Here is a 22,584-nt window from a genome sequence, read left to right on the forward strand (position 1 = left end):
CTCAAGACAGGTGGGTGGAGCTGGGCGAGGCAGATGGTGGGTGGCTGGTGGACAGGTGAGTAGGTGGACAGGTGGGTGACGGATGGATGGACAGACAGGTGGAACCTTTAGATGACAGGTGGATCGGAAGAGGACTGGGTATATGGATGAGAAAAGAATGATCAGGATGAGATCAAATGTAGAAAGTAGGAAATTGGGAAAGGTATAAACAATTCTCTTAACTCTTCTATATTTGAAGTTATTTCAAAATACAAAACAAATTAAAATGAGTAGCACTTAAAACAGAATACAAACTAAGGTGCTGGGAGCTTCTTTTAACAACATGGACTTCTCTCCTGCTGCATACCATGTGTGGGACTGGGCTCAGGAGGAGGGACGCCCAAGCCCTTCTGCTCCCTTCGACCCCGGTCACAGGTGAATTCAGTGTGTGATGTACCTTGTCTCCAGACCGCGTACAACCGCCCTGGGCTCTGTTTTCAGGAACCAGGTAATTAAAGCTTACTTATAAGTAAAAGTAGCCACTCGACCTCCAAGGAGTAGGAGATTACTTCGCTTTATTGATGTCAACAGACCTCACACAGTCCACGTGTTCTACACAAAAGTAGCCCCGCAGCGCAAGCACATCGAGGCGTCTTACAGCACAGCCCACGTCACAGGTGGGCACTCCTGTCGCAGAGTCCGCATCCTGCCCACAGGTCACATCGACATACACGGTACATTAACATCAATCTCCGTCCGTATCACCGCCCCAGCCACAGCACATTTGTCACGATCTGCAATAAACTAATTCTAATAACAGTGTTTGGAGGGCAACCGCGGGATTCGTGTGACAATGTTGCAGTGATACTATCAGTGACCAAATCCTTTACGTGTCTGAGTACAACCAACTCCTGCAACCAACTGCCAAGGCCTAGTACCCAGGGTGCCATTGCAGAGAGGTCAGAAAACCGCAGACACCCCAAGCGCCCCCTCGGTGCCAACGGCCACCAAAACAAGACCTGGAAAGCAGCCAGACAAGCAGCTTCTCCACGCGGTAACACTCCTCAGTCCAGAGCGAAGCTGGAGGATTTTCCAAGGACTCTACACACGTGGCTCTGGAGATCAGAAAACATTTTATGCAACGAGAAATGATGGGCGGCCAGGGTCAGTGCAGGGGGCTGGGCAGGATGCCCTCACTGCTCGCAGGACAAACGAGCAGGACACCAAGGTGGGTATGACTGACGGCTTTTAAAGCCCATGCTGTGATGTCATGGCCAGTCCTTAGACCAGACAGTCCCACCTCGGCTTCGCTCCTAACACCATCTGCCAAGGTGCTTCCCACACAAAACGCGCTGCACTTGGTCGGGCAGGCACCTCTGCCACCGCGGGTGTGAGGACAGAGGACACGTCCTCCTGTGACTCACCTGTAACGGACATGCTCGAGCAGTGACAGGGGCTCGCTGTGGGACAAAGCAGCCGTCCTTGCCCAGGCCTTGTCACCAAAGGACCTGTTAGGAGTACAACGAAATGATCCCGACCCTTTGTCCCTTATGACGCCAGGTGCCCAGGCTGGTGGTGGGTCAGCTGCCGAGTCTTTCCAGCCAAGCCCATTTGGAGGGCAGCACACACTAGCAGCATCCCCCACGGGGCATGGCCTCATCCTTTGGCCTCTGCCGGGTCAGTTTTGGCAGCCACAGCAGGGTGAGTGGAGTGTCCCGGCAGAGCATTCTCCTGTCCCACATGGACACAGATGGACACGAGGCCCACAGACCTCTGGTTCTGAGGCAGGAGGCTAGGTCTTACTTCGCCGGAGGAGCGTGGCCGCGGGGCCCTGGCCACCCTGGAACTTGAGGCTCTGTAGGTTGATGTGGGCCCCGTGCTTGAGCAGCGTCTCCACGGTCTGCGCATGCCTGCCCTGGGCAGCCAGGTGCAGCGCACTGAGCCCCTGCTCGTCGGACAGATCAATGAGATCTGCGCTGACCAGTTCCTCCACCACTTCCGAGTGCCCATGGGCAGCGGCCAGGTGCAGTGCAGTTTGGTTCAGGGGCCCCCGGGCCAGCACATCCGCCTTCTCCTCCACCAGCAGCTTGACAGTGGCCAGGTGTCCATTCCGAGCCGCCAGGTGCAGGGCAGTGCAGCCCTCTGCGGTCACAGCCTCCCTGCCGGCACCACGATACAGGAGCAGCCTGGCGGTGCTCGTGTGCCCCGTCTCCGCGGCCACATGCAGGGGTGTCTGGGCCAGCAGGCTGCGGACGTTGACATCGGAGCACAGGTCAATGAGGATGCGGGCCACTCGGTAGTGCCCGCGCTGAGCGGCCAGGTGCAGGGGCGTCCTGCCGTCCAGTGTCTGGGCGTTCACGCTCACCCCTGGCTGCTTGGCCAGCAGCTTGACGATGGGCAGGTGGCCCTGCCAGGCAGCATAGTGCAGGGGCAGCCAGGCATCCTTCCCCTGCAGGCCCACGTCCACGCCGCGGCGCAGCAGGATGCGCACGATATTCTCCTGCCCGTGCTGGCAGGCCACGTGCATGGGCGTCCGGCCCTCGAAGTCCACCTCGTTGATGGAGGCATTCTTCTCCAGCAGCAGCCGCGTGCTGGCCTCGTCCCCGTTCTGGGCCGCGAAGTGCAGGGCCGTCCACTGGTCCTCGTCCTTGGCGTTGACGCTGATCTTCCGGGCCAGCAGCAGCTCCACGATGCCCCGCGCCCGGCGCTCCACGGCCAGGTGCAGCGGCGTGGAGCCCTTGCTGTTGGTCAGGCTGGGGTCCGCGTTGTTGAGCAGCAGCCACTTGACGCACTCCTCCTGCCCGGCCTCCACGGCCAGGTGCAGCAGGCTGGCGCTGCCGTCCAGCACCAGGTTCACGTCCTGGGGCTGCAGGATCTTCATCAGCTTGCTGGTGTCCCCCGACACAATAGCGTCCACCAGCTTCCTCTTCTGGATGTCTGTGGTGCCCAGGTCTGCAGGGAGAGGAGAGGCGAGTTCAGCCAGGACGCCGGCTCATCAAGGCCTGGCTGGGGGTCAGGGAACCTACACCTGGACTCTGGGCCAGCACCTCAGGATGTGCATAGCCTCCAGGTCACACTTCACCCGCAGGGACTGAGCGAGCATCCCACTTTGAGATCTAGCCAGAAGCCACGTCTGAGGTCCTCCTTTGTCAATTTGCAAATTAAAATCACTCTAGTGATTCCACTGCCTTGCGTTGGTTTAAAGGGAGTAAAACTCGGAGGAGCCCTGGTGCTTAGGAATGGCAAGACGGCTCATTTCCCTCATTCAGAAAGGGATGTAAGAGGCAGAAGGAAAACCCCGGGCAGGAGCTCAGAAACTTGGCCAGCCTCCCAGGACACCCTCCAGCTCCCAGCCTGACCTCTGAATGGCACCTCCTGCACAGGGGACATCACAGGATGTTTTCGGGCCTCATATTTCAGGACTCTTGGCCCAGTGTTAGGATAAAAGCCTGCTATTTAACACAAAAATTCAACTCCATGGTTTGAAATCCAGATTCACATGAAATTAAGACTCTTCTGATTCACATGAAATAAGATTCTCCAGGGGATGTAGGAAGAGAGGTGGGGTGTGGGGCAGTACTACAAGAACGGGACCTGCCCAGATGGACTTGGGTTTTGACACACGTTCCGAGGAGCCAGGAGGAAACCCTCTCAGGCACCAGGGCGAGGCGTCAGCAGTGCCAGATCTGAACCAAGGCCCGGGAGCACCTTTCTCCATGGGAGGTTCTGATGTTTCTTTCTGGCAACTTTGAACCTGGCCCTGACCGCCCTTTTCAGCTCTACTGACCACCACTTGCCTCTAGTCACTGGGTCCACCCCATCTGTCTTCCAGGTGTGTCCAAACCTGCAAAGCCTTTTTTCTCCCCCAACGTTCTACCCAGGGGGCTGGTAAGACCCAGAATCCTCTCCTCCAGGGAGATATCCCCAGTCTACCACGAAACACCGTCCCACCCCCAAAAAGGATGAGAGCACCTTGGGCAGGAACAGGGAAAAACCATCTTGTAAAAACAAGGCCCATTAAAACTAACAGAGCCAGGCCTGGTGGAGGCTGGGTTAGGAGGATCCCAAGTTTGAGGCCAGCCTCAGCAACTTTGTAAGACCCCTTCTCTAAATAAAAAGTACTGGGGGTGTGGCTCAGTGGCAGAGCACATGCCTTGCATGTGTGACGTGTGGGGTTTGATCCCCAGCAGCACACATAGCTCAACACACACAGCAGGTGGCTAAGGAGGACTCCTCCTAACAGGCAGTCTACAAAACACCAGAGTGTTGGCGCCCACAAGGACAACCAACCCAGTAAAATGCGCGGTCAGCAGCAGGCCCAAGTGTTGGAAAGGGGGACAGGTCTGCAGCACTGAGACACAGTACAGGGCCGGCACCCATGGAAAGGGGAGCGGGTGGCTGCTAGGATCACTGGATGGAATTCAAGTTTCCGACCTGCAGGCCTGAAGTCAGCCTCTGCCCCAGGGCTGGCCAGGCAAGACCTCACTGCACGGGCAGGTGGTGTGGCCTGGTCCCCTCATGCCCTAAGTGACGCCCTACGGGGCTGCTCTGCCGGTGTGTGCGACTCCGGATCTGTGCTCAATGCACAGCTATGCCGACACCCCAAGCTGCCTAGTTACCCAAGAGAGGACACAGGACCATCATCAGGGCCAGGAAGTGGACACCTGGTTTTGCAGTTGTCCACTGAGCCCCGTCATCAGGCTCGTCCTTTCTCAGGACAGAGCCGCTGCTCACCGCCTGTGGAAGGTTCCCGCTCAAAAGACAGCGACAGGGACCCTCTGGATGAGAAGGCGGAGTCCACGGAGGACACTCCCGAGAGCCTCTTGCCACTGCTGGACGACGGGAGCTTGCACTCGGAGGAGCTGCGGCTGAGCTCCTCGGGGCCTTCGATGGTCTGAGAAATCCCAGAGTCCAACTGCGACAGCAGCTCGGAGAGGCTGCAGTCATTATCGAAGGCTGGGGCAGAGGCGCGCTTGAGACGCGAGGACCCGGGCACAGCCTGCAACGAGGAGGGAGGTGGTGAGGGCCCTGGTCCTCCACCAAGGCAAGGAGGGAACGCCATCGGGTACCAGGAAGTGATGTGGGTGATGTGACCACGACACGGCACGAGGGAACCCAGAGACTCGGGGCTGCACCGACCCCCTGGTGCCCAGCACGGACACTGTGAGAAAACTGTCAAATCCAGCACAGCATGCTCCAGAGGCCCGGGCTGAGGGGAGGTGTGGACAGCGCCTCAGACAGAAGGCACAGCGGGAACGCGGAGGGGAGAGCGGGGCTGGCCCTGCGCGTCCAGCAGGTCTGCACTAATGAGAAACGGGAACGAGCCGCAGGCCAGCCTGCCCTTGGGCTAAGTCAGGCTTTGGAGATGTATGTGGGTAGGCCAGGGTGGGTCCAGCTCAGGGACAACACAGTGATCCAATCCAGCGCACATCAAGAGGCCCTTTAAAGGGTCTTTCTGCATGAGATGGGAGATTCCTGGCGGGACTCACAATTCCCCCCGACCATGACCGTTTGTTCCAAACCCCCTCCCCCGCCCGCTGACCCTTGGATTCACTCTGACTTGGTCTCCTGGGAGACTGAGCCACATCCACCTGCTGGCTGCCTCTCTTGCCTTATCGGGGACCCAGCCCACCTCTTTTCCAAGCCTCCCGGTGCCTTTGCCCCAGGCGCTCTCATGCCCACAGCCCTTTTCTATTCCGTGTGCCTATCTCCCTGGGGAGACTGCCCTGCACTGATGACGTGCCACAGGCTGCGTACCAGGCTTCACTCTGCAAGGTGCTTCCTTCTTACTGCCCTCCAGGCACTTGGAACTTCCTGTCACCTCTGAGATAACCTGTCACACTCACAGAACAAACCAGCTCTGCACAGTGAGGAAGCAGGGGGGCACAAGACCCAGAGCAGCCACCTCCCGCCTGCCCCGCCTGCCCCGCCTAGCAGAGGCTGGGCCTTCTGAGCCCGGTGGTTCAGGTGTCCAGTGAGACCCAGCAGTTCAAGTGGGCGCCCACACTGTTCACACAACCCCTGGCAGGACACAGGGAAGAAAGGCAGCAGGAGGGCAGATGAGCCCGGGGATGCCCAGGGACCTACACTGCCACAGAGCTGGGCACAAGGCGGGCACAAGGCGGGCACAAGGCCGGCTCAGGGAGGAGGCGGCTGGCCAGGGTCTGCAGAGGCAGGGGTGGGCTGGAAGGCCCCTCACCTCGCTCTTGGGCCCCGGCGGGCTCTTCCCTGCTGGGTCTGGAGTTGGCTCTCTCACCTCCTCGTCAGGTTTTTCACAGAGGACCTCGGTTTCAGAAGTAATTTCTTTGAGGGGAAAAAGACAAAAAGGAGCATGTCATTTGGCTAACAGTTTCTACACGATTCCAAAGGGACAGAGACACCCTAAAGTCTCCAAGCAGCAGGTTGAGCCAGATGCCATCAGCACTGAGATCAGTCAGCAGAACCCAGGACCCCCAGATCCCCACAGGGCAACCCGCCCACCAGGCCTGGCCTGCCTCGTGCCACCATCTGGAGGGCTCACCAGACACAGGGCAAGGCCGCCTCAATGCCCTGCCAGCAGCACTAGCGGTGAGCCCTGCCCTTGTTGTCCCCAGGTTGTCCCCCTGCATGCTGTGAGAGCAGGGACTGCCTTGGATCCACCAGGGCTGACTACCCACGGCCCACCTCTCTATTCCAGGAGGGCAGGACCCCAGGAGAACGGTGCCAAGAGGCCCAGTCGGGCGGTCTCCTGAAGACACCCTGCTGTGTCTGAACTGAAATCATGGGCTCCCCTGGGCAGCAAGCCCCGTCCTGGCCAGGAGCAGGGGTGGGGGCGGTGAAGGCAGCCACTGGGTCCAGCAGCCCCACCTTGGCCTTGACTGCTGGAGGTCTGAGGCAGGGCCAGGTGACCTGCCCCTGCAGGACTCGTCTGGGCCCCGAGTCCCTGTGCACCTTGTTCCCACCAGGAGGCTGGTCATCACCTCTGTGGCAATAGCAAAGCCATCCAGAGCCTGGCCCCAGGGAGACCTAACACTCACCCTGGAAGGTGGGCCGTTCCCGTGGGTCCTCGCGCCAGCACCTCTGCATGAGGCGCAGCAGGTTCCCGCAGGCACGCGGCCGGGGCCTACAGACGGGGGGCAGCTCCGGGCGGTGGCCCTTCACCACCTTCACCATGATGTGCAGGATGTTCTTCTCATCTAGGGGACAAATGCAGCCGTCAGGGCACCAGAAGCCACCGGAAGCCACCACGCTCCGCCGATCATTCTCCTCCGCCCTGAGGGGAGGGCCCGAGGCAGCCCTAGGGCCGGGTTCTTCTCAGGCTGGCCTCCCGGCTTCTGGTTCCCCACAGTGTTCCTGCCCCCGTGATTCCAGCAAGCCCTCCACAAAGGCAGGTGCCATCAGCAGGGGTGGAGAGCTGGCCCACATTGACAACTGCCAGGACTCCACGCGGTCTGTCCCACACAGTCACTGTCTTAGTGTCTGCGGGTATTTCCATGACAATGCAGACTTCAAACCCTCTAATGAAATGAAAGTCAAGTACACCTCGGGGAGACTTCCTACTGCCAAACAGGACAGAAAACGCCCTGGCACCTCACGCGGCCTGCACCTGGCTTGCCTGCCTAGGAGGCTATGAAGCAGCAAGAGCGCAATCCTCACACTGGCCCCGCACACCTGGCTCCAGGTGTCAACCCGCCAGACAATTTCATGTCCAACCGGCAGGCTGCGAGTTAGGTGCATTCAGCATGGGCCTCGGGACGGGCAGCCGGGAACAAAGTGCAGTGGTAGCCAGAGGACAGGTAGGACCTCGAGAGGGGTCTGGGACGTCCACAAGGCTCCGGGAGGACTCAGTCCTTTTCCACACACTGGCCGAGTCTGCCTCCACGGACTCCCAGGCCTGGGAGACCCTTTCTCTTTCCCAGACCTGAGCCTGGCACAGGCTAGCAAGATGTGTATTTTTTTTTTTTTTTTTTTGGCATCTTTGGTTATACCACACAATATCATGAGTAATGCAAAGAAAAAGGCTCTCCTCTCCAACGCAGGTAAAAGCTACCCAGACTTTACAGTAATTAAACCCAGGTACTGAAATTCTGAGGAAAGAAGTCACAATAGGGACTGCCTAGTTGGGAAGGTGGGGGAGCATTTTCTGGTCTAGGAGGCTGTTCCAGCGTGTGGACACCCTAACTACTACTGGACCACATGTTCACAGGCAGTGTGGAGAGCAAATCTGTCATGTGTATTCACAATTCTTTCTTTTTTTCCTTTGAAAAAAGGCAAATCCACCGACAGAAAGCAGATCAGTGGTTGCCAGAGGCTGGAAGGGGATGGTGGGAAGGGGATGAGCCGGAGTGACCGCAGATGGGCAGGGGCTCCTGCTGGGGTGGCAAAGGTGTCTGGAACCAGACCATGATGCTGTCTGTGTAACTGTGAACGTCCTCGATGTCACAGAATCACACATTTTAAATGGTGAAAATGACATATTTTGTTATGTATTCCACACAAAAAAATTAAATGGCCCCTAAGAATGGACTCCTCCGAATCTCTTTCCCTGTATGTGTCCTATGTGTAATTTCCTGCCTGCAAACAACTCTGCCAAAGCACTTTGTCAGTGTATAGAAAAGCCAATAGTGGGGTGGCCTTGCTGGGTCACAGGCACCACCCCAGGGCTGAGAAGATGCCCCACAGTCCCAGGAGACGTTGCTTGGCACCTCGTGGGCAGCGCCACTCACCTGCGAAGGGCTTCTTCTGTGTGAGCACGCCCCATATCACGATGGCAAAGCTGGAAAAGAAGCCAGGTGCGTTAGCGTGGCTCAGGACCCTCAGCTCAGGTCTGGGGCGCGGTCACCCTGCAACCAGCTGGAGAAGCCCCTCCAAGGCTCCCAAGGAGGCCCCGGGACATTTCTCCTGCATTTCTAAAAGGGGAAGCCATCTTGGATAACACCCCCACCTGGGCTCAGGTGGGAACAGAAGACCTCGTGGCTGAGCCGCAGTCTTCAGGCAGCAGACAGGACCCTGGAGGGCTCTCGGGGAGAGCAGACGGTACCACCTTCTTCCCGCCGGGCACAGAGCAGGTAACCAGGCGTTTGCTGGTGTCCTCATGGCCCCCTGCTGCTCTCTAGGGTTCTGACTCTAAGGACAGTCGTGGAGCACTGGGCAAATACTCCCATTGGCTCTCTGAGATGTCAGAGGATTGCTAAGGAAAGGGCAGGGAGAACATCTGAGGTGGCCTCACTGTGCCAAAGCCCTTTGCTGGCCACTCGGGACACATACTCACATATAAATTATTCTAGATACACCAAGAAAGGGGCCCAATCCAGTGCATTTAAAAAATTAAAATTAAAAAAGGAGTCCAAAGACTCACCCCACGAAGCACAAAGAACTCACACTAACTGAAAACTCAGCTCTAGACAGAGCACCCTACCTACTCTCCCCAACTCTGCAAGCCATGATGGTCCCCGAAGGCCAGGAGCCGCAGCTCCAGGTAGGGCAAGCTCACGTACCAGGGCAACTGCCAAACCAGTCAGCCAGGACCCCGGTGGCGGTGGCACGAGGGCAGAGTCCGAGCAGCTCCTGGTGCGTGGCTGCACCCTCCCTGCCTCCGTTTTCTCTGTGAGACTAACTCTCACAACTTGAAAATGAACGGAATCTGGTAACCTGGCAACCAGGTTCACAGGTCCTGCCCATGCTCCTCCATCGCAGCCAGGTGACCCCACAAGTGTAAGCAGTTCCCTCCTCAAAGTTCAGAGAAAAATGAACTGTGAAGAGCCCAAACCCACGGGCACATGGGCACGGCGACCACTTAAAGCAACAGGTTTTTCTGACAATAAAATGCATTTTTCATAAAATTGCCACAGGAGACCCAGCACAGCACCGCTGCCTGCTCCACAGGGAGCCAGGCCGGTCCTCACCCAGCCGCCAGGAGTGGCTCATCTACAGCCAGCAGCACCCACTGGGAAGAGGGGTCTCTTGTACGCCGGGGAACCTGCCCCCAGGCTAACATCCCCGCCCAAAAGACACACACCCCTTTCACCTGGACTGAACCCACTGCTGATGCACACCCAGAGTGATCTGAAAGCCCCTGTTCAGGACAGGAAGACACGGGCTCAGGGTCCCCAGAGGGGCCCACAGGGATGGGGCTGGGCATCACGCACCTGTACACATCGTGCTTGGTGTCAAAGAGCCGGCTCTTCTCCCGGATGCGCTCTGGAGGGAGGTAGGCGATGGTGCCGAACAGGCCATCCATGCTCAGGTCGTGAGAGTGGGACAGCCCGCTGCACTTGGCCAGCCCAAAATCGGAAATCTGAAACAGAGCAGGGGGGAGCAGGTCAGCCCTCCACAGGGCCAGGGGCCGGCCGTGAGCTGGCAGCGCCCCCGAGCCAGAGGCCGTGCCCCCAGCGCTCTGCTCACTCCTGCAGGTAGCCCAGCGCGGGCAGGCGGGAGGCAAGGCAGCTCAGACAGAGCGTCTACAGGCTAAAGAGCCACCACCTGGATGGACGGGAAGAGATCAGGGTTTAAGGAGAGATTCCCTGGGCAAGGAACTCAAGAACCACAGCCCCACGTCGCAAGGCAGCAGGTCTGCCCTGTGGCTGACACTCCCTGGTGGCACCAAGGGAAGAGCAGCGCCCAGGGTTTACAGGTGAAGGAACACACGTGACAGGCTGGGCCAGCTGGTTGTGCAACCCTCCAGCTGGGCTGACAAGTGGCAGCAAATCCTTCAAAGGGCAACACACCTCCAGAGGCCCTTTAAATTAGCAAGCACAACACGCACCTCGCCTCGACCCCACGGGGCATGCCGTTTCTGCCAGAACGTCTGTTATCAGCAGACGCTCAGGGGTGAGCCCCCAGCCCCCGCCACTCAGGGACCCCCACCCCTGACTCCCTTGGCAGAGACACTCTTATGGCTCGCTTACACCCACTGAGGACCACACAGGCCGCTGGGAGTGGCCCCTCTCCTCCAGGCCCCGTGAAACGCTGCTGGAACAAAGCCACAACTCTCACTGGACACCCAATCCTCAGGGAGAAGTTCCCTGTCTCCTCTTCTTCAAGTGGAGCGTTTTTAAGCCTTTTAAATTAACCCTTGGGCTCCTCCTAAGACACACCCATGCAGCCAGGCTGACCATGACCACAGGGAGCCAGGCCGGCCCTCATCCTGCACAGCAGGAAGACACTGGTGGGGCCAGGTCAGTCCTCGCCCCTGTAGCCCAGCTGAGCGGCGCCCAGGCTGGAGCTCGCCAAGCCCAAGTGCCCATTCTGGGTCCCCCAGGTTCTGTGGGCTCAACCAGCCTCAGGCCTCAAGAGAAATCCTGAGAAGTCCGGGAAGAAACTGCCACTTCCCCAGACAAAACCATCACCCTGTCCCGAGAAGCCCAGCGCTGGGAGGCAGGGAAAAGCACTTCACCTCTCAGAACAGGTTCAGCGACAGAGAAAACGTCTGTTAGAAGACCACTGGTGGCCTGCCAGGCCTTAAATTCAGAAATGAAGACAGGCTGGGATTTGGGGAGCCCGGTGCTCCATGCTTCTCTCTGAACACAGGCATTTCTCCTCATCTCTGTCACTGACCCAAACAGACCAGCCACTTTGAGATACACTTGGTGACAGAGAGCAGCACACATTCTCTGCCCAAAGCCTGGCATCAGACGCAGTCTGGGAATGCGGAACTCCCAGGGGCACCTCCGCCTGGCCGGGCCCTGGGCTGCCCCTCACCCCAGCTCTCGCCATAGACCATGAGCAGCAAAGGCCTCCTGGCCCACGAACACTCTCGCATCGGCATCTGACTCAGTGTCCCGAGAGCTCAGGGCTCACAGGGGCCCCCAAGAATGTGGCCCTTCAACCTCAGGCCCAGCTGGACCAGAGTAATGAAGTGGCCCGTGGCTGTTGAACAGGAAGGGCACTTCAAACACAGCGGATCCTGCCCCCATGCCATGGCGCTCCGAATAGCCTGGCCTGGGCGGAGGGGTGAGCGCGCAGCCTGTGACCCCACCATATTACACAGCATCATCTCAACATGGAGAGCTGTTGTACCCAACACAGAGTAATGTGAGGCGACAACTTAAAACATACTATATTTCACATACTTGGCAGAACAGATGGCTGCCGTGAGGTTCTGGCTCTAACCCCCCCTGGGTACAGAGAGGCAGCACGCGTCTGAGCCACAGGAAGTGGTGGACGGCAACCTGCGGCTCATCCTGGTCCACAGTAGAGATGTGTTACCTCGAATGTCCACCCACCAAAACCGCCTGGAAACCCGGGGCCAACGCACCCGAGCCCCAGAGCCTGAGAGCCTGTCTCAGGCCCCGGAGCAGCACTCCCGACGTGGAGCGACACTCCAGACCCGATCCAGAGCGCGGCTGCCTCCCCACACCTGCTGGCTGTTGCTCTGTTTTTTCCTCCCGTTTCGGTGCTGGGGATCAAATCCAGAGCCTGGTGCGTGCTAGGCCAGTGCTCCACCACGGAGCCGCACCCCAGGCCCCAGGCAGCTGTTTCTAAGACTCTGTTTGGGGCTTCTCAGAGGTGACCGAACCTTTCCTGGGGCCTTTCAGGGTGCACTCAGGCAAGGAGGACAGCTGTCCTGGGCCAGCAGAGAAGCATGGAGTCATGTCCTCTCGGAGGACCTGCCCACCATTCTAGCAGCTTCTTCAAAAAATCTGCATTAGGAATGAACACTCCATCAGGTCCAGCCCTTCAAAACCAAGGTCTCTGAGAAAGGGAAGGGGAGGCACAAACCAAAGGCCCTCGAGTCCACGGAGTCCACACCAAAATGGCCTGCAGGGAAGGCAAGCCCAGTGTGTCCAGGGACACAAGGACTAGACCAGCACTCTTCGCTCACTGAGCAAGTGCTGGGTCTCTGCGGAGCGACTGCAGCTGGGGAAGATGCCTGCGTGAGCATCCGTGCCTGACCTGAGGTGATGACCTGCTGGTGACAAGCCACCAGCCAGCAGCTGGACCTGCTAAGCACTCTGGGTGGGCATCATGCTGAGCACTCACCAGTCACTGACCCCTGATGACAACCTAGAGAAGGAATGATCTTGCTGCTCCACTCCCCACCCAGCTGACAGGACCGGGGGCTGCACCCCAGGCCCACACCCAGAAGAAGGACGTCACTGTGTCCTCCAAGGAATGCCTACACCCCCCACCCCGTGTGCATTCCACACACCTGTTAGAGAGGCAGGAGAGTGTGGAAAGGAGCGAGGGGCACAGGTGCCCAGCCAGGCCACAGACAGCCCAGGGGCTTGCGAAAACCCACCCAGCAGTCCTTAAAGACAAGGTCACCTTCAGGCACCCTCTATGTTAACCCAAGGATGCCTGCGGCTTTCCCTGCCCACACGCCATCAAGCCAGAACCTTCCTGAGGTTGCTTGGGCTGTTTCCTCCACACCCAGGGTCTTCTCCCCACCTCTGACAGCAGTTCAGCCTGCCCCCGACGAAGGCCTGGCCGGCACCTGCACACCCTGCCCTCTGCCTCACTCCATCCTGAGGGATTGCCTTGTACCACTCACTGCATCTTCCTGGTCATGCCAGACGGCAGCGGGACAGGCAGGAAATCAAGGCTCTGCAGCCCCGCGGAACGGGTTCCAGCTCATGCTCCACACCTGCGGTGGTCATCCTGGCCACTAATCTAACCCCTGTGGGCCCCAGCTTAGCAAGTGGCCACCGTCCACACTGTACCTCTACTGTGGAGCCGTCAGTCCTGCATAAGCCCTGCCCTGGAGCAGGGGCCTGTCGTCCTTCTCTTTCTGGTGCAGAATGCATGTTTGAGAGCAAAGAACTTCACACTCACTGGGCCCTCAGGACCTGCACTCCCCGGGAAGAAACCGAACAGCCCTGCCAACCGCAGGGGACAGGAGCTGGGACGGCAGCTGCTGGAGCCTACAGAGCTCATTCCCTCACACCTGGTCCTGTGCCTGCGTCTTCACCGCCCCAACTCCCTGCTTCACGTCACGGCAGGTACGTTTTTAGTTAAAACCTACGGTGCAGTGAGGCCCACCCAAGAAATAGCTTATATTCACTGTCCAGAATGAAAATCCGCTTCTCCACCTGACTGAGCCCCTGCAGGAGGGGCTCCGTGAGTGCCGCATGGGCCATCGCACACCAGGCCCACCCCAGAGCCCGGGGGCAGGGCGGGCCCTGGGTTCAGGTGTCTCCTAAAGGCCGGGTCAACAGGAAGGGCCAGCAGCGCTGTGCAGACAGGAACAACAAAGAGACCAAGCCACGGCCGTGCCCCTGCTGTGCCCTGCACCTCAGGACCACTCCGGCCCTGGCTCTCGGCTCCTTCTCTCCCTCAGGGATCTGTTTTCCTGCACGGAAGAGGACAGAGGGGCCCACGTGTGACTCAGGCCTCCTGAGAGTGACACCACCACCACCACAGGGCAAGAGCCCAGGACAGTGCCACCCAGGGCCAGTGGTGACACAGCCTGGACTCAAAGGCCATCCAAAGGAACAACATTCAAGACGTACAGCCTGACACAAACTGGCCATGCTGAGAACCAAGTCCAGGCCGCCGCACGAGGCCGGTCAGACGGCTCTCACGCCTTCCGGGTTTTATAAACTTATAAAGGGAAAAAAAAGTAAAAACTGGCCTCCCAAGGCACCACTGTCCCTTCCACACCTCCCCAGATGGGACATCAGGTGGAAAGTCCCCCTCAGAGCCTCATGTGACCCTTGTCTGGTCTCTAATCTGATTTCACAAAACACTCAGTGAGTCTAGAACCTGAAATTCATAACCTGCTTCCAGGGGGCCCAGAATTCTCCCGCGTGCCAGGATTGGGGGAGGCCCCAGCACTCAGAGGGCCTCTCTCCCAATACAGACTCTGCAGTGTTGCTGGCCACCACAAGCTGGGGGCCCGGAGTTTTTATGCTGGGAGAGGCCCTGGCTTCAAGTTCTTTCCCACAGAATACCTCCTTCCCCAACCTCGCCATAGCCTACAGCTGCACCCCAATTCCCTGGCCACAGACCAGCCACCCACTTCCCAGGGCACAGTGCTGCCCACCTTGACGTGGTAGTGGGCGTCCAGCAGGATGTTTGCGGGCTTCAAGTCCAAGTGCAGGAGTGGCGGGGTCATGCAGTGCAGGAAGTTCATGCCCACGGCTGTCTCATGAACAATCCGAAAGCGCAGGTCCCAGGGCAGCGGCTCGGAGGCCAGCAGCTTCTCCAGAGAGCCCGTCTCCATGTACTCCATGACCAGGCCCACGGGCTCCCGGCAGATGCCGTACACAGGCAGGACGTAGCGGAACTTGGCCATCTCCATCTTCTTGGCTTCCTCCAGAAGCTCCAGGCGCTCCCTGCAAAAGTTCAAAGGAGTGAGCGGGGCGGCAGGCCCCTGCCCAGCCAGCCACGGTCAGGGCACTCACGGAGCCCACCAGTGCCACAGCCCTAACACTGGAGCCCCAGGGTGCTCGAAGTACACAGGAGAGGAGCTCCAGCAATTATCTGGATACCCGCAGGCCACCTGGGCACCCCGGGCTGGAGCCTGGCAGTGGACACTGCCTTCTCTTGGGGGAGGGAAGACAGTGTGGGCTGAAAGTTGAGACTGACCATCTACCCGAGGAGCCCACTTGCCCTGTGAAAGCCCAAACCCACTCGCACACTAGGGAGCAGCAGATCCAAGCACGGCCAGGCCCTCGCTCTGCTGTGGTGCGATACAGACACCAACACGGCGCGCGCCCTCCTAACTGTTCCAAACCCCCGGCCAGCGGCACCACACACTTCCTAAAGCTGCATGACCATCACTGCCACCTACGCCCAGAACTTATCTCCCCAACAAAATCTGCACCTGTTAGACAGTAAAGCCTCCCCAGCCCCCACCCTATTCTCGGTCCCTACGACTGTGCATCCAGGCACCTCACGTGAGTGGAATCACAAAGTATTTGTTCTTCAGTGTTTGGTTATTTCACTAAGTATGTTTTCAAGGCCTAATTTGTTATACCACTTATCAAAATGTCCCTCATTTTCATGGTTGAATAACACGCCATGGTAGGAACACCCTACACTGTGTACAACCCAGACGGTTCCCACCTCTTGGCTTTTGTGAATGATGCCAACCTCTGAACACAGCTGGGGTACCAATGAGCCTGAGACCCACTCTCATTCCCTGGGAGCTGTGCTGGCTGTGTGTCCCACCTGTGGAGAAGCCACTGAGTGGCTGTCCTGCCTGCCACCTGCTTCTGCAGTGGACTTTCACCAGCTCCAACCTGTGTACACACGGGCTGTGAGATGAGCACTTGCAACAGACCCACAGCCGGCGAAGCCAGGAACCTCCGTTCTCCATCCCCGACGGAGGCGCTTGCCAGCCCCTGGCCGAAGGTCACTCGGAGGAGGGTGCGAAGCAGCGGGCCGTGCCAGGGTCAGGGGTCAAAAGTCTTGGCGCACGCACATTGAGGGGAAAAGGCCAGATCCAGGAGGACATGACCTGGCCATGCAGGATCTGGCCAGTGCTCTACAACATGGACCCCAGGAGGCACCCTGGAGGCTGGGGGATCCAGGAGCCCAGGCCTCGCCCCTTGAGAACAGGTGAGGGCTGGGACAGCCACTTTCCAGTCACAACAAGCTCCCCACAGGGAAAGTCCAGAACACGCCTGGAGCGCCCTCAAATACCGAGCTGGGAATAGGGCCACTCGGTGTCCACACACATCCCGTGCAGACTGGGGCAGCCTTGAGGTAACTCTCGGGACTGCAGGGTCCAGCACAAGCTCCTGCCCATAACTCAAGACCCATCACCATAGCTCCACCCTGGGGCTCTCCTGGGGCTTGGCACAGCCTGCTCCTCCTGGTCCAACCCCAGAGCAGCTGTGGGGACACTCCTCTGTGCCTGCTCCCACTGGAGCCTGCTGGAGAATTCCGAACTGTGCCAACAAGACAGAGCCATTCCTTGACTATCTGACCTTCTTGTTGAGACAGCAGCCATCTCCCAGGCTTCCTGACAGCTGTAAAGACGCCGCATGCGGGAAGGATGGCAGGTGGGCAAGAGGAACCCCTGGATTCTTACCAGCATTGAGCTCTCTCGTACGTACCCACAGGCAGCTCCCATAAAGCACCAGAGGGGCTCAGAGGGGCGAGCCCAGCCGTGTCGGGAGCTGGAGAAGATGTGAAACATACTGAAGGAGCATGGCCAAGTGACCACAAAGCAAGGAGCTCAGCGCAGCTGGCTTTCCTAGCACTCTGGCTAAGTGACTAACAGCAGCGAGAGGTGGCAGGCCCCTTGTGCTGTGAGCCCCTGGGCGGGTGAGGCGCTGCCCACACTAGGGTCCTCACAGCCCCAGGGCCTGGCCAGGCTCAGGGACCCAACAGGGGCAGATCCCTAAGCACCATGGGCTGAACCTGACTTGGAGACCAACAGTCCAGACCGGGCCAGTGGCACTTCCGACCTTAATCCCAGACTCCACAGGCACTGAGGGGGGAGAATGTGTCCCCTCTGCTGGGTCCCTTTCTCTCCCGGGAAGTACTACTCACTGAATCAGGCCCCAGCATGAGGACCACCTTCACCAGTCACCAACTCCACGGGTCCTGGTGTCACCAGGTCCCAAGGATCACCAACTGGGACCTGCTACCTGCTCTGCTTCAGTTTTGCATCTTGTTGAGAATCAAAATTATTAGGCTGGGGCTGGGGCTGGGGCTCAGTGGTAAAGCACTTGCCTCGAAAGAATCAAAATTATTACCATATGTCTTTTTCCTACTGCTCTTATTTTCTCTTAAAAAGTGGCCCATTCGTACGCCTCCCTATTGTCCCATGGTGCCAGGTGGCTTTGGCACAAGTCCTTCTGCAGAACTTCCAGGGTAAATTGAGCAAGGAACTGTCCTGAGGTCTTGAATGGACAGTTCAGGTATTTACAGGCTGGTCAGCCACTTTTCCACCTGCCACATACATCCCAAGCGGGGCCCCTAGACGCCAACCCGGTGATAACGCAACAGAGAACCAAGTTGGTTCAGTTGAGACTAACCTAAAAAACGGGAGCTCCGAGCCCCTCTGCAAACTTTTGATCTGTTTGCCCATCAAGCTTAACACAGGCCCGGGCAGACCACGCCCCCCACCCACCTCCTCTCTGTAGAACAGAGACAGACCCCACCTAAAGACAGCACCCAAGGAAGGTTTACACCAGAAAGCTGATCCTGGGCTGGGTCCCCAGGGGAGCCAGCACCAGCTTGGGCACTTGGCCTGAGGGAGCCCGCCCGCACTGCCTCTCCTCTCAGGGGCTGAGGTTCAGGGCATTTCAGGGAGGAGATCAGCTACCCTGCAAAACAAGCCACCATCTCCGGTGACAAAGCCACCCTCAGGTGCAGACAGGGCTGAGCAAGCACAAGGTGGCAGAGGCCCTGGCTCTGCTCAGAAGGGTCGGCAAGTCACTGGAACTTTTTATACCATTTCTTATCTACTGGCCCCTGAGGCAAAGTCCCAAGGTCCCCACCCAGCAGCCTCTCTCCAGAGCCCCAGGATGCACACCACAGCCCACAGGCTCAGCGGCTCCTGCCCTCCTTGGGTGCATTTGCAGCTCTGGAGGCCTGGCAGGGCCTGCTGGAGGCCGGGAGGGCACTCCCCAGGAGAGCTGAAGTCCTGAGGGACCCACCATTGTTTTTTGTCCATAGCAATTATTATTATTTAAAATACATTTTCCCCCTAAGCAGTGTTTCCAGTGTCTGGCGACCACACAAAAGGAAGCATAGGTTTATGATTATTACTAATACTTTAAATACTGGAGGGATTTCAGACCAGTCCCCAGAGCTCAAGCCTCAGTGCTGGGGCAGGGGTAGAGCCCAGACGTCCAGGTGCCCAGTTCAGGGGACCACGGTTCACAGCAAAGTGGACATTTCTGGACCGCAGAACCCGCTGACAGCAGTTTAATTAAAACAGGGCCTTAAAGCTGTGAGGAGCAGGAAGGCGGGTCCTCGTCCTGCCTCCGGCTTCCCTGCTGGGGAAAGGCTGCTGATTCTGGGCTTCCCAGCAGAAAATACCCCAGCCCAGCCCGACACCCTATGGCTCCAGATGGAAAAATCTCAGCATTGACAGGACCAAGTTTCTTTTAAAGACTTTTAAAGACACTTTAAAAGAACCTCAGAATGGTGTCGGGCCAGTCATTTCTCCAGCAGGCCCCTGCCAGCCCTCCAGAGCTGGCTGACGCACGTGTACAAAAGCCACAGGGTTCCTGCAGCTCAGTCAGAAACTCCAAAGACAAAAAGACCAGCTGGAGGGGAGGGAGGCCGAGGTCACAGTAGAGCTGGAGAAGGGGGAGGGGGCAGAGCTGGAGAAGGGGGAGGGAGAGGATGCGCAGCCGCACAGGGCTCCAGCAGCCTGGGAACCCCCTGGGCAGAGTGCAGCCCGGCCCCATCCTGTGAGTTGTGAGCAGCCTCTCTGCCAGGGCTGCTGCAGGGCAGTCCAATTACCTTCCCAGGGAGCCTCCGAGGGGTTCCCACACTGCTATTTTTAAAACTGACAGGAATTGGGCTTGTCCGACCGTGGGCTCTGTAGTTACAAACCCCGGGTTTGCTCAGGCTCGCCCGACCAGCCGGGCCCAGCTCACAGCCGCTGCCTGTGCTCCCTTACTGTGAGCCTCCCAGAGCTGCGGGCGGGGCAGGGAGGAATGGGGTCCTTGGAGTCACTTGCTCTCTCTGAACAGGCCCTGCACTCCACCCTACATGTACCCAGGACCCCCCATTTAGAGTCGGGTGAGGAGGCCAGGCACGTACCCAGAGCTGACAGGCGTGATTTCCCAAAGCACCAAGCCAGGTAAAGAGAAGCTCAGAAACAGGGACCCCTTGGCAAAAGTATCCTGGCTCCCAGGAAGCCTTGAAATGGGTACGGGGTGCATCTAACAAGCACTGACCCTCTCTGCATAGACATGCCTGGGCACAAGGCCTGGGGCGGCCTGCAGGTGTGACCGTCAGGGCTGGCCAAGGCCAAGGGTAGATAAAGATTGGGGCCAGGGCAGCATGTGCCTTGAGGGGTAAGCAGCCCTGTCCAATGAAAATCAGCCTGGCCCACACCTGTACCTGTGGTGGGACCCTAAGCAACAGTGGAGTTGGCCATACAGTCCAGTCACCCTGGGAAGAGGCCCAGACCACTGGCAGGGGTAAGAGGTGCCATCCTCAAGCAGACAAGACAAGATGGGAGGTGAGGGGATGGATGGGGCCTGCACATAGAGACCCCAGGAAATCCCATTCCTCCAGGTCACACCTTGCAAATGCAGTGCAGGGTGGGCACCAAAAGAGCACGGGGGCAGGGCAGGGGGAGACACCGCCGGACAGACAGCTCAACAACTATTTCAAGATTTAGAAGCAACTGGCAACCTGAGGCTGAGGCAGGAGGATCACAGGTTCAAAGCCAGCCTTAGCAATGTTACAGGCTGTAAGCAAGCTAGGAGACCCTGTCTCAAAATAAAAAGGGCTGGGACGCAGCTTAGTGGCTAAGTACCCCCGGGTTTAATTCCTGGTACAAAAAAAATAAGAAGCAGCAACTGGCAAGACTGCACCACAATCAGCCCCCCGCACCACAGCAGGAGGGCTATACATCCCCATCACCCAAGCTGGTGACAACCCTAAGGACTGAGCTGACACCCTGCAGGGCCTGCCCACCTCCTCTCTAGTAGAGAGGCCCCGTGGCAGATGCACAACTGCAGCCTGCACCACCCCAGGCCAAGGGCAGCAGGTGAAATGCCTCCCCATGGAGCCTCTGACCTCCACCTAGCAGCCAACATGCCACCACCTGCCTGCTTTGGGCAGGGCAGGAAAGGCTTCCAGTTAAAGGACAAAACACTTTTCAACTACAAGATCCTAAGTGACCCATCTCAAGGGGAGAAACCCAGCTTCATCTTCAAGCCACCCTAGGAACAAGGGGTTGCTCCCAGGACGCGGGCTGGGACATCACCTGGGCCTGTGCTTGTTCACTTTGCCCTCCCAAAACAGAAACTGGTATTCAATCTTGGCTGGTGAATAAAGCCCATTTTGGCTTGAAAACTCCGTCAAACTAACATGCCCAAGGGTATAAAGTGTCCCCATGAAGAGGCATATTCCAGAACTAGCTGCTGGATGGTATTCAGAGTGGTTTAATTTCCTCAAAATAACCACAGTGCCCCTCCCAGCCTGAGAGGTTCCCAAGGTGGGAGAGTGGAGGCCTGAGCTCTGCACAGGCTCAGCAAGCCATCTCCCTTGAACTGTGGTGACTTATGAAATTTGCTCTCGGTGGGTTTCCCTGGCCAAGGATGAGGGTGCACAGGGAGGGGACGGGACCTCTCACCAGCCAGCCATAGCTACTGGAGGCTGGGACAGCACACACCACCACCTACAGGAAAGCCGAGAGGTGAGCCCATCACAATGATCCAGCAGGGGAACCCAGGTCTGAGGCAGCCAGGTGGAGTCTAGAAAAAGCTGCCTGCCCGATCTGTCCAAGGAGGCTCCGTGGAAACACGGGAAAAGGCTTCCACATGGAACACTTTAAAAACATGTTACAGTGAAGCTTATGAACTCAACTGCAGAGGATGAATGAGGGGGTTCGTTTTCAAGAATCTTCCCCCCATCCTCCCCCCACAGACCACAGTCCGACCCGCTGGATCCTCCGGAGTGGTGGGGTTCTCTGTCCTTTCCATTCTCCCTCGTTCCTTTGAGCAGTCCTGCCAGGGAGCGGCGGGCAGGCAGGCTTTTACACAGGGACACGGGTGCCCGAGGCCCATGGCAAGGACGCAGAGCCAGTTAATGCAAGGCCCTTCCGCAAAGGCTCGCCTTCGAAGTGAAGTCCCCGAAAACTAAAGCGTGCGGCCAGGAAGTGCTGGGCAGAACAAGGCCCCGGCCCCTCGGGGCACGACGCTAAGTGCCCAAGTGCGGGGAGCTGAGGACGCTTAGCCCGAGCCAAATCCGTGCTTCCGACCGAAATAATTACCGTCTTACACCAATTTGTGCTCCTATGTAAATTACTGAGTAAGTCGAACGGAGCCTACCTACACTCACAAAGCCCAGATGCCCACACGGCAATTTTTCTAAGCCCGGAGCAGACCGCAGCGCCCAGACAGATCCCAGGACCGGGGGGGGGGGGGGGGGGGGGGGGTAACGCGTCCCGGGGGCGCTGATCTAAGGCGCAAGGCGAACTCGGGACCCCCAAATTACGGGGCCGCTCGGGCCAGGAACCGGGATGGGTCAAGCAGAGCAAATAGGCACTGTACTTCTCCGGCAAACGCGGCCCCCGAGGTCCCCCGCGGGGCCGCAGCCCGGCACCTGGACGAGCGCAGCCAGACCCGGAGCTCCACAAAGCACCCCCGCGTCCTCCCGTCCCACGCCTCTGGGCCTCGCCCGCGTTCGGGTTCCCCCCGAGGCTGCTCCGGAGGTAGATAGACTGGAGAGCCCCCCGAGTTCCAGTCCCTCGGCCCTGGCCGTCGCCGTGCGCCACCGAACGGCGCGGTCCGCCGCCTGCCCCAGCGCCCCGCCCGGCCGCTGACCTGTCGTCGACGTGCAGGCTCGGGGAGCACTTGATGGCGAGCCACGTCTTCCAGTGGACGTGGCGCACCTTGTACACCTGCCCGAAACCGCCCGAGCCGACCTTCTCCCAGCCGGCGAACTCGCCCGCGTCGAAGGTGCGCAGCAGCCCCAGGGCCCACGGGCCAGCGCCGTCGCCCTCCATCGCGCGTCTCGCCGCCGCCAGGCGCCGCCGCGGCC

General features: G+C 58.6%; 1 protein-coding gene across 2 annotated transcripts; it reads right to left on the minus strand.

Annotated features, from left to right (window-relative positions):
* Positions 1 to 537: 537 nt before the first annotated feature.
* On the minus strand, positions 538 to 22,584 carry Ripk4 (receptor interacting serine/threonine kinase 4). 2 transcript variants are annotated; one of them, XR_006850646.2, is made up of 9 exons: positions 22,368 to 22,584; positions 14,942 to 15,233; positions 10,107 to 10,255; positions 8,685 to 8,734; positions 6,996 to 7,154; positions 6,179 to 6,282; positions 4,714 to 4,978; positions 1,404 to 2,931; positions 538 to 1,094 (listed from the first exon to the last, which is right to left on the minus strand). XR_006850646.2 is itself a non-coding variant. In XM_046439153.2 (8 exons), exons 1-8 carry the CDS (start codon positions 22,547 to 22,549, stop codon positions 1,772 to 1,774), a joined length of 2,361 nt encoding a protein of 786 aa, XP_046295109.1. In that variant the 5' UTR covers positions 22,550 to 22,584; the 3' UTR covers positions 538 to 1,771. The 2 variants fall into 2 exon arrangements, 1 of the variants encoding a protein (XP_046295109.1); XM_046439153.2 differs by having other exon boundaries at positions 538 to 2,931.

Source organism: Marmota monax, unplaced genomic scaffold (assembly GCF_021218885.2).
Source record: "Marmota monax isolate L192 unplaced genomic scaffold, Marmota_monax_Labrador192_F-V1.1 WCK01_AAM20220418_F8-fsc00125, whole genome shotgun sequence".
Taxonomy (NCBI): domain Eukaryota; kingdom Metazoa; phylum Chordata; class Mammalia; order Rodentia; family Sciuridae; genus Marmota; species Marmota monax.